Source organism: Sapajus apella, unplaced genomic scaffold (assembly GCF_009761245.1).
Source record: "Sapajus apella isolate SASKATOON/1434 unplaced genomic scaffold, GSC_monkey_1.0 scaffold37, whole genome shotgun sequence".
Taxonomy (NCBI): Eukaryota; Metazoa; Chordata; class Mammalia; order Primates; family Cebidae; genus Sapajus; species Sapajus apella.
In genome coordinates this window covers 14,788,076-14,810,793 of record NW_022436977.1, presented here as the reverse complement: position 1 = coordinate 14,810,793, position 22,718 = coordinate 14,788,076, and the positions used below count along the sequence as shown (strand labels likewise).

The 22,718-nt window shown below is 35.0% G+C and overlaps 1 protein-coding gene across 4 annotated transcripts in view; it reads right to left on the bottom strand.

The window, feature by feature from the left end:
• Positions 1-22,718, bottom strand: part of TRPM7 (transient receptor potential cation channel subfamily M member 7) — a 124,183-nt gene that overhangs the window by 20,895 nt on the left and 80,570 nt on the right. For 2 of the 4 annotated variants that reach the window (XM_032297481.1, XM_032297482.1), the window contains exons 21-28: positions 21,709-21,987; positions 17,136-17,310; positions 14,232-14,358; positions 12,309-12,493; positions 11,443-11,575; positions 10,086-10,801; positions 7,829-7,896; positions 2,680-2,785 (exon numbers count right to left, since the gene is read on the bottom strand). In XM_032297481.1, coding sequence (XP_032153372.1) covers positions 2,680-2,785; positions 7,829-7,896; positions 10,086-10,801; positions 11,443-11,575; positions 12,309-12,493; positions 14,232-14,358; positions 17,136-17,310; positions 21,709-21,987 — 1,789 coding nt within the window. The remainder of the gene's footprint in view (positions 1-2,679; positions 2,786-7,828; positions 7,897-10,085; positions 10,802-11,442; positions 11,576-12,308; positions 12,494-14,231; positions 14,359-17,135; positions 17,311-21,708; positions 21,988-22,718) is intronic. The other 2 variants (XM_032297483.1, XM_032297484.1) reach the window with 1 other exon arrangement.

Here is a 22,718-nt window from a genome sequence, read left to right as displayed (position 1 = left end):
ACCTCGTGATCCACCCACCTCGGCCTCCCAAAGTGCTGGGATTACAGGCTTGAGCCACCGCGCCCGGCCCTTTTCTTTTTTCTTTTTCTTTTTGAGACAGAGTTTCCCTCTTGTTGCCCAGGCTGGAGTGCAGTGGTACGATCTCAGCCCACTGCAGCCTCTGCCTCCTGAGTTCAAGAGATTCTCCCGCCTCAGCCTCCCAAGTAGCTGGAATTACAGGCATGTGCCACCATGCCTGGCTAATTTTGTATTTTTAGTAGAGACAGGATTCTCCACGTTGGTCAGGCTGGTCTCAAACTCCTGACTTTAGGTGATCCACCCATCTCGGCCTCCCAAAGTGTTGGGATTACAGGTGTGAGCCTGTTCGCCCAGCCAGCTTAGAGATTTTCTACAGAAGAACAGAGATTTCCCAATTATGTTCTGATGCTATCTTTATTTCATATTGGATATATAGTAATGTATTTAAACAAACTCCTACTGATGGACATTTGATCTGTTTCCAATCTCTTCCTATAAAAAAATGCTTCAATGAATAATCCTTTTCCCCAATTTATAATAATACCTTTGTTTTCATACCTTGTTTATCTGAAATGAACTTTAGAATTAAGCCTACTTCCAAAAAAAGGATATTAAGTTACAAATCAACTTGGAGAAAGCTTACAATTTTACGGTACAATAAAGGAAAGCCTCAGAATGGAAGAAGGAAAATCTTAGAACAAAATTTATATTCCAAATTTTATATTCTAATATATCTCAGTCTGGACAAAAAGACCAGACTGAGATATATTAGAAGACTCTGGGCAAAATGTATTCAATATGATGAAACTGACAGAATACATTACATTCTGAATATCATGAAGAAATTTGGTCAAATACCAGATAATTTAGGGTGCTGATGTAGGCAAAATGATAACTATACTTGGTGGAAAAGGGTGAAGTGGTGTGTGTGTGTGTTCGTTCTGGGAATTCAGAGTGAGAAAAGAGAGTTCAATTCTTGTCTTCTTTAGCAGTAGGTCAACAGATATGGCCTAAAACCGAAATATGAGGATGCTGCAATAGAGGTAGGTTGAGTATCACTTTTCAGAAATGCTCGGGATCAGAAATATTTCATATTTTTGTTTTTTAAAAAATGTTGGGACTGGGCGTGGTGGCTCAAGCCTGTAAGGCCAGCACTTTGGGAGGCCGAGGTGGGCGGATCACTTGAGGTCAGGAGTTCAAGGCCAGCCTGGCCAACATGGTAAAACCCTGTCTTAAAAAAAATTTTTTTTGGAATATTTGCATTATACTCACCCAGGTGAGCATCTGAAAATCTGAAATCTGAAATGCTCCAACAAGCATTTCCTTTCAGTCAGTACTCAAAAAGTTTTAGATTTTGGTGCATTTTAGATTTTGGGATGTTCAACCCATATAAACATACTAATTCAGAAATAACATCTATGTTACCTTAAATACTGACAATTATTTTTCTTTCCTCCTAATCCTTCTACCATTTCATTTACTTGCCTTATTGCTCTGGCTAGAATGTAAAAGAGAAACAGTCAGAATCCTTGTCCTGCTCCCCATCTTGGGCTTTCAATAATTTACTATGAAGTAGAATGTTTTGTGATAAATTTTTTGTTGATGCGCTTTTTGAGATTAAGAATACATACTGAATGTTAATCAGATACTTTCTCTGCAGCTATTAAGATGATTTCATCATTTTTCTCCTTTAATCTGTGATCATGCACCATCATAATTGTATTTTTGAATGTTAAGACAACTTTCATTCCTGGAATAAATCCAATTTGGTCATGATATGTGTTGCTGAATTCAGAATACCAAAGGAAAATGAAAGAAGTGAAAGTGAGGTAGACAATATAGTACTGTTTTCCTTAAGGAACCTTTATAATTATTCAACTTTTCAATGACGTGCATATATAATTTTGACTCATGGAAAAATCATGATATGGAAACATCATCACAATATAGAAAAATTAATGGTACAAGGCAATATGTATTGTCTTAAATCTTTTGTGTAAAAAATAAGAGGTAGAAAAGACTGTACTGTCATACGTGATTGTATAAGCACGAAACTCTAAAGGGTAAACAAACAGTGGTTACATGTGGGGATGGAGTGAGAGTGAAACTTTTCAGAGTGTTTGTATTTTAAATTTGAACCAAAAATGTATTATTTTTAAAAGTTAAACTGGAAAAATATGTTGAATAAATGATGATAAAGATTAAAACAGCTGGGAATGGTGGCTCACACCTGTAATCTCAACATTTTGGGAGGTCGAGGCGGGTGGATCACCTGAGGTTAGGAGTTTAAGACCAGCCTGGCCAACATGGTGAAACCCTGTTTTTTTTTTTTTTTTTTTTTTTTAAAAAAAAAAAAAAAAAAGATTAAAACAGAAGATACAGATGTACAGATACATCTATAAAAGCTAAAAAACAGCAGATTTGTAAAGTCTTTCTTTCCATCTTTACAGAATAAACAATTTGTAAAAAATATTCTAATAAAACATTCTAATGAATGCTAAGATTATGACTTATTCAAGGTAACAGTAACTATGGCAGACCATAATTTTCATCTTCTGACTCCTGCACCATTCACTGCTCAGGAGTTTGACAAACATAATATACATTTAAAGTGTAAATGAGTATGTTTTCTAACACCATGCATATGCTGAAAATACTCACCTTGTTCTGAATGAAGAGGAATGGAAGTTCTATGACACTCCGTAAATCCAGCATGAGAACTCACACGTTTCAAAGTGTTTTCAGAAGTACTGTCATTCTGTGAACACCGTGCATATGTATAATTTGAAAACAACTGAACTAAATTTCAACCCATTGTTCTAAGTAGTTTAGGAGTCCCCTGATTAATGTTCAACATGCTTTACTCTACCTGGACACCAATGGGTATATTACAGATTACGGTTTTCTTCAAAGCCAACTTCAAAAACTGCACCAAAACACCCTATTTGCCTACTGTTCATAAACTCATCCTAATGGATTTTTTATAATAATAAAAACTCACAGAAAAGTTGCAAAAACTATACAAAACTGTGGGGGGAAAATGAAATTACTACCAATTCACTTCATTCCCAAAAAAGCTATTCTTACACATATGTTGACACACTGATAACATTAATGGCAGGGGAGCTACTTCTTTTAAAGGATCTTGGTAACTTTTTAATTGGTTCTATGAGCTACTTATACAACAAGGTTATCTATCTGCTTACTCTTTGTCAAATTTCAATCTGTTTTCCAAATTTGTTTTGACTTTATGTTTTTTAGGTATTTAAATTTTTCCCTTAATATTTTTCTATTATTTATGTGTTTGGAAGGCCTTGGCTGCTTTACTGGCACAATAAATATTGCTATTTTCTTTTTTGGGGGGGACAGAGTCTCACTGTCACCAGACTGGAGTGCAGTGGTGTGATCTCGGCACACTGCAACCTTCGCCTCCCGGGTTCAGGCAATTCTCCTGCTTCAGCCTCCCAAGTAGCTGGGACTACGGGCGAGTGACACCAGGTCAAGCTAATTTTTTTGTATTTTTAGTAGAGACGGGGTTTCACCATGTTGGTCAGGATGGTCTCAATCTCGACTTCATGATCCACCCACCTTGTCCTCCCAACGTCCTGGGCTTACAGGCGTGAGCCACTGCACCTGGCCAAATATTATTTTCTTAAAATGTTTCCTGTGATTTGAATTTTTACATTTAATTCTGGAATTTATCTGAGCTTATAAAATTATATGAGAACATAAACAGACTTTTCCAAATTCATACCCAATCTGTATTTACTGACAAAGCAATCCCTTCCTTAATAATTTTGAATCCAACCCTCTTTGCTACATACTTCTTTAAGACAGGCTCTTGCTCTGTCACCTAGGCTGAAATGCAGTGGCATGATTACGGGGGTCAAACAATCCTCTCACCTCAGCCTCCCAAGTAGGTAGAAACACAGGTGCATGTCACCACTCCTGGCTATTTTTTATTTTGTGGAGTGACAGGGCCTCCCTATGTTGCCCAGGTTGGTCTTAAGCTGTTCGGCTCAAGTGATCATCCTGGCTTAGGCTCCCAAAGTGCTGCAATTACAGGCATGAGCCAACACACTCATGACCTCTGTTACAGTTTTATTTTTAGAAGGGTTACTTCTATGTTAGCAGAAATGCTTCCTTACATTTTTATGTATCAACTGTTCTGGCTGCATAATATTTTAGGATCCAACAGCTAATCCCGCTTGCTTTCTTCTTCTTACCTATTTTTCCAGATGAACAAATGAATTACATTCAACAATGTGGGTAATAAATGACACTTTCACATTTGTGTTCTCAACTGATAAATAGGTCACTTTTTATAAAACTTTCAACTATTTTGAAACCTCTGCCACCTATCAGAATCAGTAAGTTTCAAAATGTTACTACTGCAATAAACTAGAATTTTCATTCAATTAATTTATATCTGAAGGAAATACAGTTTCTCTGGCTTTGATGTTCCATGCTCCTCACATTACAGTGGATTATACAGCCAGCGAAGTGCTGACTTTTTTCCTGTAGTCACAAAGCAGACTCTAATTTCTTGTCTGATTTAAACTGTTTCTCCTGAAAACAGTTCTAACTATTTCTTGTTTGTTTTAAGGACTTTCCTTAGTATACTCTTTGATGCCATGATATATCAGTTTCATAGAACGACTGATAACAAGAATTTACTTTTTTTGATAGGGTTGGAGTCTCACTATGTTTACCAGGCTGGTCTCAAACTCCTACTCTCAAGTGATCCTCCTGCCTTAGTCTCCCAAACTCCTACTCTCAAGTGATCCTCCTGCCTTAGTCTCCCAAAATGCTGAGATTACAGGCATAAGCCACTGTGCCCAGCCAATGATAGGAACTCTAACTTGGAATTCATAGATAAGCTTCAAGGCATCTATGAAACTACCTTACTAGAAAAATTTTATCTACATGCATTTTTGTAGTAAGAGAGTCTGTAGTTTTCCTTGGATTTTTAAAGAGGTATATGCCCTAAAAATGGTCAAAAACTAAGTCTCTGACCATCATAAACTAGAACTCATTATTCTGTTTTTATTATTTGAATTATTTTCCTCTAATTACTCAGTTGTTTAAATCGTCCAGGTGTGGTGGCTCATGACTATAACCCCCAAACTTTTGGAAGGCTGAGGTGAGTGGACTGCCTGAGCTAAGAAGTTCGGGACCAGCCTGGCCAACATGGTGAAATCCCGTCTCTATTAAAAATACAAAAATTAGCTGGGCATTGTAGCACATGCCTGTGATCTCAGCCACTTGAGGGGCTGAGGCAGGAGAATCACCTGAACCCAGGAGGTGGAGACTGCAGCAAGCCAAGACCATACCATTGCACTCCAGCCTGGGTGACAGGGCAAGACTCCATCTCAAAAAAAAAAAAAAAAGTTTAAATCAAAACACAGCTACTACTTTTCTGCTAACTCACAGAAACTTGAAATTTCTTGTTTTTATCAGATGGAGCACCTGCCACTTAAAAATTTCCAGCACGGTCCTCTTTAAGTTCAGTACTGAAAAGGTGGAATCTGTGGGAAAATCCTGATGCTTTACCTTTTCCCGTTAAGAAATGTCCATTTATAATACAAAAATTAGCTGGGAATGGTGGCGCGGGCCTGTAGTCCCAGCTACTCGGGAGGCTGAGGCAGGAGAATTGCTTGAACCCAGGAGGCGGAAGTTGCGGTGAGCCGAGACCGCGCCATTGCACTCCAGCCTGGGTAACAAGAGCGAAACTCCGTCTCAAAAAAAAAAAAAAAAGAAATGTCCATTTATCCTAAATTTTATTTCTTATCTATATTGAGTGCTTCACAATACCAAAATATTACCACCAGAGTGTGGCAATACAACAGTAATTTGTGTAAAGAAAAAGAAAATGTAATAAACTAAGGTTTAAATAATTCTACATTATAAACGGCTTTACTAAAACTTACGAAGGTCCATAAAACACTTCATTTACCTATAAAGTCCACTTCGATCCTATATGGAATACAGACACACCATGTGTCATACTGCAATAATTATAAAATCAATTTGGTAGACAGCAGTCTGTTCTTTCTACTTCTTTTAATTTAAAAAAATTTTTTAGTTTTTTTTAAATAAAATTTAAAATTATTTAAAAAAATTTTCTTCTGTTTACTTTTTCTATCCTACAGCAAAATGTTCTTTCTACTTCTTAGCACTTTTTCTCATTTCTGTTTTTCTTCTTTGTCTTTTCTTTTTTTTTTTTTTTGAGACGGAGTTTCGCTCTTGTTACCCAGGCTGGAGTGCAATGGCGCGATCTCGGCTCACTGCAACCTCCGCCTCCTGGGTTCAGGCAATTCTCCTGCCTCAGCCTCCTGAGTAGCTGGGATTACAGGCACGCACCACCATGCCCAGCTAATTTTTTGTATTTTTAGTAGAGACGGGGTTTCACCGTGTTGACCAGGATGGTCTCGATCTCTTGACCTCGTGATCCACCCGCCTCGGCCTCCCAAAGTGCTGGGATTACAGGCTTGAGCCACCGCGCCCGGCCTTCTTTGTCTTTTCATCACATGTCAGCTAAGGCTACCTAAGTGATCTCAATCCATTTATTTACCTCTGTCAGTCTAAATATGCCTCAATTAAAATGGTTAGAAAACACTGCAAATTATAGTCTTATGATAGGTCTGCTGAACCTATACCTATTTCCTCCATCTAAAAGCACATGGGTATATTTTAAGCTGACTTTCTGACTTTTGCATATACTAAAGAGACTTTATGTCATATTTAGGCATCTCTGTATACTCCATAGTCAAATTTCTTACATCATTCTGCTGTTCCTATTTGAGGTAAAAAATCATGCAACTTTTTCAAACTTAAAGGCAAATACAGAAAGGACAAAACCTAGGTAATCATTACACCTCAATTTGCATATAATAACCATTTAATTCCAAGTTATCAATATCTAGCTAATAGATATTGAACTAAGTTAATCGATTTAGTACAGTAATTTAATCAAAATACATGCTATTAAAAATATAAAATGTCAGAATATAAAAATGCATTTGAGTCTACTTTTTATATGTGGTGTAGTAAATAATACGGCCTGACAGCAATTTCATAATCAACTTGGATCACATAAAAAGTAAACATTCACAGAAACTCCTATATCATTATCATTTCCTTGGTTCTCGCTTTAAGGAAAGGCCCCCCTTTTCACTGTCTATGTCACTTAATCATTTCCATAATGTAATTTCTTTAAGGGCCAGAGAAGTTTAATGCCTTTCTAGGTGTTTTTAATTACCTTCATGTAGCCACGTTACTATTCTTAAGGCTTTAAATAGCCACAAATAATATATGACAGCAACATTTAAGAAGTAAAAACTAACCTTCAGGCAAGAAATACACCTTTTTTAACTAGTTGTTCTATATATTTTGAAACTTATTTAACAAACATTTATCGAATATCTTGCATGTGTACATAACCTTGAGCTTCTCACAGCTACACAACAGGTTTCTAAGAGTCTGGGTCATGTTCTAATAAACCTGAATCTGGGAAAAGTGAGCCCATTAAGTATTTAATCAGTGGAAAACATATGGGGAGAAGAATTTTAAAAAGATAAATGTTAAATAGGTGATGTTTTTTACTTAGTAAAATTATGCAAGCCATTTGTATCTTTCCATGTTCCTAAATTGTTCATTTTTTCAAATTGAGGATAGTTTCAAATACTTGGTATCAGCATGTTAATAATGACATGTGCAAAAACTGTATTTTTACTAAAAAAATAAACTTTGAACTAAACATCAAGAGAGCAAAATAAATAGTATTGTGGGTGTTTTAATATTTACTTACGGATAGTATTTCTTTTATCTTGTTTGACGTTTCTTTAAACTTCTGTAAATCCATGCTATCTCTGTGTCCTTTCACAGAAAAGAGATTGCAATGGGAAATTTTTATTTTTCTTCATCAAAATAATGGCATTGCTTAAAGTTTACGAAAATAAGTGATTTATGCTATTTTCGAAGACCTTTTGATGGCTTTGGAATATTCCTTAGCTCTTTTGATAAATAAAATTGAAAATATTTACCAAGAAGCTGATGAAGATTATGGCTGTTGTTTTTTTTGTTTTTTTTTTTTTGAGGCAGAGTCTTGCTCTGTCACCCAGGATGGAGTGCAGTAGCATGATCTCAGCTCACTGCAACCTCTACCTCCCAGGTTCAAGCAATTCTCCTGCCTCAGCCTTCCAAGCAGCTGGAACTACAGGAATACATCACCACACCCAGCTAATTTTAGTATTTTTAGTAGAGATGGGGTTTCAGCATATTGGTAAGACTGGTCTCGAACTCCTAAATCTCCTACTTTGGCTCCCAAAGTGCTGGGATTACAGGTGTGAGCCACCACACCCGGCCAAGACTATAGTTAAGTTTACAGTAATGATAAAAGCCAAACTCCTTATAAAAGAAACCAACATGTGATATGAATAAATAGCTTGAAATTTAAAAGAAAAAAGGGGAACGAGCATTTTTTCTATTAATAAAAAAATACAGAAAAGCATTACATATATAATCACTCAGAAAGCAATGATTTATTCTTATACATGTAACTTAAGAACAGAAAAAAATACTTATTTTGGCAATAACACTTCGATGACTTTAGTAAAAACTGTTTCATGCATAGAGATTGTTAAGATAATATGTTAATAAGCCCATGTAAAAATTGCCACATTAAGGGCAGCCTAGCAAGTTATTTTAGGCATTGAACATGCTGGTATTTACTGCTAGGCTATATGGAATTCATTCTAGATATATAAATACATAACTTTTCCTATATAATCTGTAAATAGAGAAAATACATATAATATATACATATACCCCACTGGTAATACATTAATAAAAAGGCTAAAATGCATTTTTAAAAATAAATTGGAAAAGATTTAATGTAGGAAAAGTTATGTATCTATATATCTAGAAGTGAATCCCATATAGCCTAGCAGTAAATATCAACATGTTCAGTGCCTAGGCTGGCACTTAATGTGATTTTCCATGGGCTTATTAACATATTGTCTGAACAATCTCTATGCATGGAAGTTTTCACCAAGGTTACTGTGTTACTGCCAAAATAAATATTTTTTGTGTGTTCTTATCTTATTTAAGCTATCATTGTATAAAAATAAATCATTCCTTTTTGAAATGTTCTCCTCTGTGAATATATAAATAAGTAGACCATAACTACTAACCTTCCCAGTAGATTCCTAGATTTCCATTGTTGTTCTGATGTAATTATTAACAGTGTTACCCCTTCACTTTCAAAGTGTTTTGCTTTGGATAAAAAATTACAACAGCCACCGGTCTTGGTGGCTCACGCCTATAATCCTAGCACTTTGGGAGGCCGAGGTGGGTGGATCACCTGAGGTTAGGAGTTCAAGACCAGCCTGGCCATCATGGTGAAACCCCATCTTAAAATAAATAAATAAATAAATAATAGCCATCTATTTACAGTACACTGCTCTTTTCCAGCTGCTTCTAACCTCCCCTAGGAGGTTCTCCACATACTTAACACTTATGAATCACTCAAGTCCTTTCAAGAGGAGTTATGAAATCCAACTGAAGATATTTAAATTCAAAAGACAGAACCTAAAATCTTACAGCCTGATTCCATCTATTTTCCTTATTTCTTTTTTTTTTTTTTTTTTTCATTTTTAGAAACAGCGTCTCATTCCATCACACAAGCTGTAGTGTAGTGGTGTGATCACAGCTCACTGCAGCTTTGAACTCCTGGGTGCAAGCAGTTCGCCTGCCTGAGTAGCTGGGACTTCAGGCACATGCCACTATGCCTGGCTACTTCAAAAAAAATTTTTTTTAGTTTTTTTTAGTTTTGCTATGTTTCTCAGGCTGGTCCTGAACTCCTGGGCTCAAGCAATCCTCCCAGCTTAGCCTCCCAAAGTACTGGAATCACAGCTGTTTGATTCTTTTTAAAAATTTTATAATTATACTCTATGAAAAGATAATGACTTGTAATGCAGTACATGTTATTAATTATTTTTAAGGTGATAATTTTTCTTAGGTGAAAAATAAATATTGATATACAAATATGAATTTGCCAAACTTACCTACAAATGCTCCAAATTCTATATTATCTCCTTCTGTAACTTTAGAGCAAACAGTTTCTTGATCTTTGGTTACAGTTTCCAAGTGGCTTTTACAACTTGGCTGAGATGGTGTACTAACAAAAAATTTGGTTGGTGGGGATGATAGATGTGGTATACTATTAGATGAACTGCCTAATTTTTGATTTTTATTAAATATTTTTAAGAGTTCTACTCCATGTAGTCTCTGTCGCAGTTCTGGAGGGGAAACAGCACTTGGGAATAAGGCACCAGAAGAGGAACCAGCCTCTGGACAATTAAATTCTTTTCTCTGGGCTACTGCAGGTAACTCTTGACCAAATATATTACATTGGGGATCTTTGTCATCTTTCATTAAAATATTAGAAAGAAAAGGATTATGACTTTCAAGATCACTTTGAGGAAGAGAGGAGCTAAGCGTATTTACAACACTATGCTTTTTCCATACAGAAGGTCTTATAGGACCATCACCAATAAGGTTTTGAGCCAAGTGTTTGGAAATGCTCAATTCTCGTGTGATTTCATTATGCACTTTGCTAGCCTCTGATGCTTTCTGAGCGGTGAGTGTTTTTAATGTATCTACCGTCAAGGCTGAAAGATCTTGCAAATGGCCAATTTGAGAATCTAATGATTGTAATGATCTTTTTATGTAGTTGACACGATCTCCAACTTCTTTAATCTGAATGCACATCTGTTCCACTCTGTAGGAGAAAAATGAGCTTTTTTTACAAATGTGAAAAAATAATGTAGAAACTTATTTTGTAGCCTCAATAATAATGATAAAAAGAGAACAGTTTTACATGCATTTAAACAAGATATAAATAAGGTACAGTTATTTAATTATACAAGGCTTACCTTATATTTAAGGATCCAGTGCTAATCTTATACTAAAATGCAAGATTTCAAAAACCATTTTTGTTCCACAGACTATTTACTCCAATTATCCCACATCAAAGTAACATACAAAAAAGTATATACAGCTACATATACATAGAACTACCATTACTGTTACTGTAATTACACCAAACACCATATGCTTCCAAATGTAGTGAAGCCAACAGAAAAAAAGAAATGCTGTAAAATAGTGAGGATAGTTTTAGTTTTCTCCCTCCAAACAATAAAGAACACTAACTCTTCTATTCTCTGTAACTAGGGTAAAAAAATAAAGAGATTGACTGATTGACTTGTATGGATTAATAGAATTATCTTTCCAACATACAATGTAAAACTGTCACTAAACTTATTGTTTGATAAAATAAATTTAACAATGACCATGTATAAGATATATTACTAATAGATCCCATTTTGACATATAATCAATTTTAACCAAAGGGCTCTGAACCTTTCAAACGTGACACGAATTCTCTCTTCACTCCCAGAATGAAATTTGTCATCTTTTTCATTGAAATACATCTCAACACACTGCTCTTCAAAATCATGAAGTTTCTTTTGATCTTCTTCTGTTAAGAAAAGTTCTACGGGAGGAAACGGAGATGAAAATCAATGAAGAGCTGTCAAGGTATCAACTTTAGTTTGTAATTCTTGTGAATTATTCAGAGTTTCTAAGACTACATCCATCATCTGCGCTTTTTAAACTTTTACTACTATGATTCTAAAGCACTAGACTACTATCCGTTTTTGCTTCACCTCTATGATGTCAACAGAATACGATCAGGTACTTTCTCTTCCTCTTCTGATTTCCTTTTACTACACAACATCCCTCCCCTATCTCTCTCATACCTCTCCCTCACATATCCACTCAGAGAAATTTAAGAACTAATCTGATAGAACACAAAGTCCCTATAAAATCTTAAGCATAATTTGACACGATATGATTAGTTTCATGTCATATACAGAATATACTAAAATTGTTTTTTTATAGAGCTATAAAAATAGTTTGTAGAACGGCAAAGAAGTTAGGTTTAAATTCTCATTTTAACAAAAACAGAGATGCCATTCTCAAAATGAAGTTTAATGCTAAATCCATTTTTATAGATATCATATTGCACTTAAAAATTCCTTTATGTTGTTTCCTATGTTCCATTTTATAGGAAAAAAAATTCCTTTATGTTTAGGCAAATTTAACAAAAACCTTTACCATAACATTAACTCACTAAGTCATTTTTGAATAAAATCAATATATAGCCTTCAGTGTAAAACTGAGAAGTGATAAAATGAAAACATTTGTCTTAATATTAGTTTACTTACTTGGTCCATCCGAAGTCTTATCTTTCTTTCTTCTCTTACATATGCAGCAAAACAGAGAAACTATATGGCTAAGAATGATAAGTGGAGGAGGCAGAACTGGTTTCTCATGATAAGCCATAATAAAATGATAACGCTGGTACTTCCATACAATATTGGAAATTGCCTTCACTTGTAAATAGACATTGCTAGAGAAATAATAAATAAAAATAAACTTTGCTAATCATCTCTTAAAGTTTTAAGTACTGATGATTTTATTGTAATTCTGTACTAAATAATAATTCAAAAAAAAATCCTTCCATAAACAAAACTAACAGCAAATGAGAAACTGGAAAAGATACAGGCAATAAGTATAATGCAAAAGCTGACACTGCTGAGAAGCTTAATCACAACTTCCCAAAAGTATCAGCAGAAAAAAAATGATCAAAAAAATTTCAAATATATTGCAACTTCATCAGAGAACACGAACCAAAGGGGAAAAAAAAGAAAAAAAATTCAAATATTGTATGTAAATGGGTAAGACATAAGAAAATACTCAATCTTAGTAGTAATCAACTAAGTGCAAATTTTAAAAACCAAAATCCTGGCTGGGCATGATGGTTCATGTCTATAATCCCAGCACTTTGGAAGGCTGAGAGGCAGGAGGACTGCTTGAGGCCTGGAGTTCAAGATAAGCCTGGGCACCATAGTAAGACTATTTAGAAACAAAAAAGTTAGCCAGGCATGATGGTGTATACCTGTAGTTCCGGCTACATCGGAGGCTGAGGCAGGGACTGCTTGAGCTCAGATGAAGAGGCTACAGTGAGCTGCGATAGTGTCACTGCACTCCAGCCTGTACAACAGGCTGCCTCAAAAAATAAATATAAAGTTACTTTATTTACTATCAAACTTGCAACCATTAAAAAAATAATACTTAGTGTGGGCAGAGAGTTGAGGACACAGGCCTATTTAGACTTAAAAGCAAAAAGCCCTAAAAGTACATATATTGAACAGTCCTACTTTTAGAAAAATATTCTAGGAAAATAAACATTGCTCAAAGATTTAACTACAGTGTGGTGTTTAGGAGCAAGAATTACAATTTAACTGACCATAACATACTGGATTAAAATGATGGTCTATATCATGGAATATCAGGTAGCCATTAAAAATAGACTGAAGATGAGTATTTGTTGATCTGAAATAATCTTCATGATACTTTGCTTACTGATAAACAGTACATAAAACAGAAAAACAGGCTAGGCACAGTGGCTCATTCCTGTAATCCCAGCACTTTGGGAGGTTGAGGTGGATGGATGACTTGAGGCCAGGAGTTCGTGACCAGACTGGCCAACATGGTAAAACATCACCTCTACTAAAAATACAAAAAAAATCAGCTGGGCATGGTGGCGCACACCAGTAATCCCAGCTACTCAAGAGGCACTAGAATCGCTTGAACCCAGGAAGTAAAGACTGCAGTTAGCCAAGACTGCACTACTCCAGCCTGGGCAACAGAGGGAGACTCTGTCTCAAAAATAAATTAATTAATTAAATAAAAATACTATTTTCGGAAAGAAAAATGGCTTATACATATTCACAAAAAAAAATGATAGAAAGATGTACACCAAAATATTAACAGTGGATTTATTGAAAAATTTTCTATTTGCCTGTTTTCTGTATTGAACGTGTATCTGTTGGCAGCCAAGGAAAAATCCCAGATAACAATTAAATTTATAAAGAAAACTTCATGTTGAAAGATAACCAAATTTAAAATTTAGAACTCATTTGACTAGAAAAAACGTGTCTTATTTTAAATTTTTCAAATATAATTTTAGTAGTTTAAGCCTTAATAAAATTTTTAAATTTTAAGTTCTGCAAATTTCCTTCAAAATACGTAGAATTGCATATTAAATCATCTTACTATAATAAGCAATTGAACAAAATTCTTACTTGAAAAATGCAATAAGAAGATTAACCATAATGATATACTGTACAAAGAGGTAGACTGCTTGAAGAAATGGGGTCAACCATGTCCCAGGACCACAGATATGAGGGATAGAAGAATCATTTGCACACACTTTAGAAAGGAAAAAAGAAAAAAAAATTAATATAGTAATTCACCAGTAACTGCTATTCATCATTGTTTAAGGTTATTTACTTAAGTTTTGATCATGTACAAATCTATTTCACAGATTCCAATAAAAGCCTCTGCACAGAGAGTCACAGGAATCCTAGCTTAAGAGTATTCAAACACAAAAACATTTTGTGAGAAATGTGGTGCTACCTGTTTTACAACTTTATTCCAGAAAAGGAAGTATATTTAGGTGTTATATTTACCCTTCAAGGTAGAGTTTAGCCTGAGGCGCATTAAGGAGGGTAAAATTCCTGAATCAACCATATTACAACATTTCTGTAAGAAAAATGTCTAAACTTATCCCTCCTCGCGAGACAGAGTCTTGCTCTGTCACCCAGGCTGGAGTGCAGTGGCGGCTTACTGCAACCTCTGCCTCCTGGGTTCAAGCAATTCTTCTGCCTCAGCTTCCTGAGTAGCTGGGATCATAGGTGCCCGCCACCACACCCAGCTAATTTTCTGTATTTTTAGTAGAGATGGGGTTTCACCATGTTGGCCAGGCTGGTCTTGAACTTCGGACCTCATGATCCACCCACTTCAGCCTCCCAAAGTGCTGGGATTACAGGCGTGACTGAACTTTAAGAGTATGGTTGACTCATACTCTTACAAACATAAAGAGTATTGAGTATATCTTATTATGTCACAAAAACGAGGCTGAAGAAATAGCTAAAGCGCCTCTCAAATATACAGGGATTAGATTTAAATTACTTATTTTTCATCACCGCATCTGAAAAATTTCTGAAGCCAGAACACAGCTAATTACAAACAGGGAAAGGAAAAGCTTTAATACCCCCCACAGCATTACAAGGAATATAGTAAATTAACTTAGGTAGGGCAAGAATTAGAATTAAATAATGATGAATTAGTGCTAAGTTCTACCTAAATATTTATAGTATACTTAGCATTTAGTATTTGGTAATTTTTTAAAAGTATATGCATCAATGACATTCATAATGGATCTATCATTCCTTTAAATGGCTTTACAGGTAAATTAATGGTAAGGTCCTTTCACTCTTAAATAATTTTATGAATCTATTCTATTTAGATTAGTTTGTGGAAGCAAATACCCAAGAAAGAGAATGCAGGAAACTAAAATACTATACCCAATGCTTTATAACAACTACATAGTTAGAGCCACATCATTAGAAAAATAGCAGATGGCCGGGCATGGTGGCTCACGCCTGTAATCCCAGAACTTTGGGAGGCCAAAGCAGGCGGATCACTTGAGGTGAGGAGTTCAACACCAGCCTGGCCAACATGGTGAAACTTCGTCTCTACTTTAAAAAAACAAAAAAACCCAGGCATGGTGGCGTGCACCTGTAATCTCAGCTACCCCAGAGGCAGAGACACAAGAATCACTTGAACCTGGGATGCAGAGGTTGCAGTGAGCTGAGATTGCACCACTGCACTCCAGCCTGGGTGACAGGGTGAAATTGTCTAAAAAAAAAAAAAAAAAAAAAAGTAGCAGACAATAAAAACCTGGAAATAACACCAAACAGAAGCCATCAAGCACAAAATTCAACCAGGCTGGTAAAACATCATTAGTTTAACTACTGTCCAAGAACAAATAATGGCCACAATTTTCTATGTGGCCACCCTTGGACCTAACCATAATCTTCTCACTACATGGCCAGCCCTTGACCTAATCACCTATAAATACAAAGAAAGGAGTAACACAGATACTGGGGGAGGGAGGGATGAAAGAGAAGAAAGAAAAAGAGTGAAAGAGAATTAACAAAAGATTCTGTAACTCCAATGTGGAAGTCAGCAGAATACCCCTGAAAGCTGATAGCATCACTTACGATCACAGGTTATCTAGTCTCATTAACTAAGACAATACAAGAGTCAAAATGTGAATAGTAACAAAATTGAACTACACACTTAATATTCACTTTCAAAATAGGGTTGTAGTTCAAGATGGATTAAAGGTTGTCATTAAAAAAAATAGGGTTAAATCAGTGGGAGTTGTGTCACTGATTATCCAGAGAATATACTAACAAGTTGCAATAAAAACCTTAAGTATCTGTCATCCTCTGTAAAACTCAACATGCTGTAAGCTTTCAGTATTCACACAGGATCATTATTTTTGTCATTAACATTGTGCTTGACTTCTCAATATCGAATCCACCCTGAATAATCTAGGCTAAACACGGTAATTGCATCCTCCTTGCCTGTAACCATTTTAGACAGAGGCAGGCTGAAGCCAACTCAAGCTAATGAAATAAAAGGACAGGTTCAAAAGGGAATTTCTGTGAAAGGGACATTTTCTTCTAAAGAGAACCATGGATAAACAGTGTCTCTTTCCTCCTGTTGCTAGTGATGGTCTTATGATCATAAGGGAAACCTACACAGCTGGCAGCGGGATGAAAGAGAGCAGGCGTCCTTAGCTATGAATTAACCAACACCCTAAAGATCAGTGGACCTAGCTAAATATTGTTATGTGAGTTATTAAATATCCTTGTGTAGGACATTTATTAGACTATATTTCTATTACTTGTTACTAAAAAAATCCTAAAATACTTTTTCTTCCAATTAATTTGTATGTTTCTTCTGGAGTTCACTAATGCCTTTGTGTAGGGCTTAGGTTGTTAATGGTTTGACTTGTGTAGGGCTTAGGTTGTTAATGGTTTGACTTCTGAAAATATGCAATATTACTACAATTCAATACTGGTTTTAAGACATAAAATAACCAAAAGATAAACTTGTAAATAAAAAATTCTTACCATCAATTTCATATGCATAAACTTCACCAAAAATCATCCAGTATGGATTAAAAACTATATCTTTAGCAAGTGTCCAAGACGGTGCTTCACGAGGATAAAGTATTGCCTTTCTGGGAACACCAAAACTAAGTAATACAAGAGCCATAATCACTACAATGTAGAACATATTGGCCACCTGTTAAAAAACGAACACTGTTAAAATACAAGGAAGTTTAAATACTATGACAAATCTTTTTTTTTTTTTTTGAGACAGATTCTCACTCTGTCGCCCAGACTGGAGTGCAGTGACATGATCTCAGCGCACTGCAACCTCCGCCTCCCGGGTTCAAGCGATTCTCCTGCCTCAGCCTCCCAAGTACGTGGGACTACAGGTGCCTGACACCATGCCCGGCTAATTTTTCTATTTTTAGTAGAGACAGGGTTTTACCACATTAGCCAGGCTTGTCTCGAACTACTGACCTAATGATCTACCCACCTCAGCCTCCCAAAGTGCTAGGATTACAGGCATGAGCCATTAAGCCCGGCTGACAAATCATTTTAAAAGTTTCTAATGTTCTAATAGACCAAAAACATCCATTAAACACAAAAAAACTTTGAGATTCTTTTTGTTCCTAGTGAGAGCTTTCAGAAAAATTTCATCACTGTATAAACCTTAACATCTAGGAGATTATGAAAAAAAAAAATGATCCATTAAACTAAGCAAGTCATGGGCACCTTCATCTACATAATGAACTGTATCACTAGTTCAAACTGAAGTGTGCCTATCTCTGGGGTACATGAAGATTTTTAAAAAGTACAGAGACTCGGGCAGACTTAGGGAATCAATTTCCATAACTGCCCTTTCCCAAAGCTTCTCTGTTCTTATAATGAAGGCACGGACTCTCTCTTCTACCTTGCCTCTGATAACTGTACGTTGCCCACTTCACAAAAAAAAGGAGTATTTCTCACCCATCCTGAATCCATGGGTGCCTTGTTCTGGGATATGAAAACTTCCTAGGAGCCAAACAAAGCAATCTGAATTATTAGCATGGGTGTTGAAAAACTAAATGATACCAAGGCCTGGGAAACAAATACTTTTGTAAGTCGTATAATTTGTAATTCTTTAAATTCAATAAAATGAAAAAGGACCTAATTGAGCTAAAACCTAGTAATTCATTGAAAAATAATTTTCATTGTTAAATCACAATGTGTATTTTGACATAATTATGTAAAAATTCAAAGAATTATGCAGAATTCTATAATAAAACTTTACTTCCTATTTACTTATTTAGGTATATAAGTTCTCCAGTCTGCACTACTTATTGTCCAGCCTAGACAATATAAAAAAGGGAATATATGGCCAGGCAGGGTGATTCAGTAATCTCAGCACTTCGGGAGGCTGAGGTGGGTGAATCACTTGATGTCAAGAGTTTCAGACCAGTCTGGCCAACATGGTGAAACTCCATCTCTACTAAAAATATAAAAATTAGCCAGGCATGGTAACACATGCCTGTAATCCCAGCTACTCACGAGGCTGAGGAAGGAGAATCACTTGAACTCAGAAGGCAGAGGCTGCAGTGAGCTGAGATTGTGCCACTGCACTCCAGCCTGGGCAACAGAGCGAGACACTGTCTCAAAGCAAAGAAAAAAAAAGTGGGGCAGAGGGGGATATACATATAAAAAAGTGAATGCTTTCTCACTCTATCAACATGTAATATTCATTCATAAATAATTATCTGAGGAGAATGGCTTCATGCAAAAGAGAGTACGTTACCCTGTGAACTTAAAATAATTGTAATGACAAATTAAAAGAAATTATGACATTTTCAGATATTTAAAAAATATACAGTGACAGTAGAAATGGAAGGCAAGATATGAAAGGTAAAGGGGACAATAAGTAGTCAAGGCTGGATAAAGTAATTTTATGGAGGCTTAAGATTAGAAAGAAAAGTTGTGCGGAGAGCTGAGAAAATGTCAATTCAAATGAAGACATTAGGCTTGATGCTTCATCTTTAAAATTTGGTTAGATTAACAAATAAATTTTCTTTTTAAATTAAGAGCTGTGTCTTTGTGACTTGCAGAGGCCTAACACACTCCAAAATTCTTAAACTGGATATTCTTATATGCAATATTCACAAATAATGCCATCATTGAACATTTGAGAGGATTACTGAGAGAATGCATGTTTCCAAATTAAAAAATTATTGCAAAACAAACCAAAAATATACTGGGATAAAAGATTTTAATAGGCAAAAAATTTATCAAAACATTATCCATGTTATTTGACATATTTTAGAATACAAAGCCAGGTCAAATATTCCAAGTGAAACCCAAATTGGTATTGAAGTAACCTAAAATTATTCATGGTCTGCGGTTGATGATTCATAGTCGTTTTTGGATTTCACAAACCTTTTCACATAAAGCCTAAACGACAACCACTTTCCATGAGGTTGATATAAATTTAATTAATTAAAAATATGTGATTATCAGCTTGCTCATGAAAATGACGATTCTTAAAGTAAAATTTAAGAAAATGAGGATTATTAGTCTGAATGTATAATGTATATAGAATGAGTGGGAGAAGTTTGATATTTACCATGTGATTTTCATTAGTTTGCTATTAAAAGATGTATTAGGTTGATGTAAAAGTAAATGCGGTTTTTGTAATTACTTTTGCACTAGCCCATAAAATGTGAGGTAGGTTTCTTCTTTTTTTTTTCCTTTTTTTTTTAAAATTTATTGCATTTTAGGTTTTGGGGTACACGGGAAGAACATGCAACGTTGTTGCATAGGTACACACATGGCAGTGTGATGTGCTGCTTTCCTCCCCATCACCTAAGGTTTCTTCTTTTTAATCTTTTATTGTCTTTAAGCTTTTCAAAGCTGTTTCTTCTGGTTAGAAACTCCCTGCTCAGAAGAAAAATCCTATATATTTTCTAAGCCCCTTTGAAATGCTACAATCTTTGCGAAAGCCTTCATGACAGAATTGGTTACTAGCTCTTCTATCTTCACATAACAATTTTTATTGGTTCACATATTGTATTTTTGCATTTTACATATTTTTCAATAGCTACCTATCTGTTCACAGGTCTATATTTAGAGACTCAATTTTGAGTTCCATGAGGATCTGGACCATGTCTTATTCATCTTTGTAGCCCCAGCTTAGTTTAACTCTTAACATAAAATAGATACACAATGATGAAATGATGAATGTTAGAATTAGAACAACCACCATTACGAAATTTCTGAAGGGGGTGTAAAGGGAAGCTAGCACTAGGGGAAAACAGACAATGATGGAAAAAATGACCAGTTGACAGAAGAAAGACATCCTAGTGGAGGTTGGTTCTAGAGAAGATCACAAATAAAGACTTCTGTACTTTCTAACTCTTCCATTTACATTACCATTAAAGTAACTAGATACCACTAAGTCCCTAAATAACCTGGTAAGCAGTAAGAGCTACAACACCTTTTTTTCATGCTAAGATGTTATGCTAAACCCAATTCTTCCCCAAAAAACCTTAATTGCCCTATTTTTCCTTGAAATACCATAATAATGCCAAAACGTATGAATAATGAGTACTACTTCTTGGATGTGAAAAATAGTACACGAGTAATTCTCTATTAAGGGGAGGAAGATACATTCTCTTGGAGAGGAATAGTGCAGTGTGAAACAGCAAATATTATATAATAATTTATATTTAGGGAACCTAAAAATCTTATTTTCAAGATGCAAAGATAATCTTGTGAGCTTAGTAAGGTTACTTAAGAAATATTTAATTTAGAAGACTGATTTTCTAAGATTAAGGGAGTATAAGAAACTCTATAAATAGATTTTTGTATTAATTAAAATGGAACAAATATTTTAAAATAATTGAGAAACAGCATATATTTTTTAAGCCTATTTTGATAAAACTACTATACAGTCACGAGAAGTTTGAAACAAACATATGCATTCATACATGTTTTGAGGGATGGAAGGATATACACTAAACTGTTAACAGTGAACGTCTCTGAATAGTGATTTGACTGCATTTGCTGAAATTTCCTAGGAAGAACAAAAATTTCAGAATAAGGAATAGCAATAGCTGTACTGCAAATTTTGCCTTTTTGCCACTGAAAACCAAAAGGAATTACGGCAAGGAGTAGACTCAATATACTTTAGATTCAGTGTATAAAAAATTACACACTAAACTTGACATCTAGATTTAAAAAAATAAAACCTGCCACTCAGGTAAGACTATGCAAAAAAGCAAAATATTGGGCATATTATCTTAGGAAAAGACTAGATATTCTGGATTTAACTTTTGAAAAATAGCCTGGATCAGTGAAGACAGGAAGAAGGAGTTACCTACAGATATAAACCATAGATAGTATTGGTATAGCTAACATAATCTCACAAAGCACAAAATGGGTGTAGGGGATTGAAAGTAAGCATAAAAAACTCTTAAGGAATAGTAGATTTGAAGTAAGAGGCAAACAAAAACAAAATAAAAGACATTCACTGGCTCAAATAAAACTATGTTAATAACACTTTTGTGTTTTTTTTTAAAAAATCAATAAACCCATGAGTATTATCAAACATCTCTCAACTTACCATTTTTCCAATCATCATTACATAAGGTCCTGCCTGTTGATTTACAGCTAGAAAATCTAGCAAACGCACATACCAAAATATTATGTTAAGACAGTAAATTAATCTTCCAGCCACAAAAATATGATTATCATATGCATTTGCAAAGTTCCATTTTGCTCCAAATCTTAGTCCAAATCCAATGAAGAAAGAAATTATGGCAATTGTATCACTGATATTGAAGTAATCACTAAACCATACTTTAATCTTCTGGTTTATTTTCCCAGCTTCAGACATAAAGATCTAAAGGTTTAAAAACAAAATAAAAAAAAGTTTAATCAATTTATTCCTATTAAAACACATACAGCATTCAATTATAACATTACAGCAGAACTTCACATAGCTTTTAATTATTTATTTATTTTGAGACAGAGTCTCGCTCTGTTGCCCAGGGTGCAGTGCAGTGGTGCAATCTTGGCTCATTGCATCTCCCAGGTTCAAAAGAGATTCATCCAACTAAGCAGCTGAAAATCTAGATTACAACACAGTTCTCTAGACCAGGCTTGTAAAATATTTTTGAAAAAATTGTTTTATTTCAAATTAAAGCAGCACATGGATATCTTGGTAGTAGCTGCCAAACATGCCTTCTTTGCAGAAAGTAAGTAACTCAATGGTTTAAGTAGCTGTATTTATCTAACTTATTTAAAACATATACCTCTTCTCCTAAATATATGATTTTAAGAATTATCTTTTGGGAGGAATGGTAACATGTTCACATCTTCAAAATTCATGGTATATCACAGATACTACGAACTCTCGATTTTACTCTTCTGCTTTAAGCCAATTAATTATTATTCCCATTAGAGGCAACCACTATTATTATTGTCTCCTCAACACTTGCAGAAGTATTTCATGAATATACATATTTTAAAATGCTTTCCAATTTGCTTTTATCATTTAACAAGTCGATTTCTTCAAACATGCTGATAATACAATAGATTTAATAAACCTATGGACCATAACACTCAGAGGAA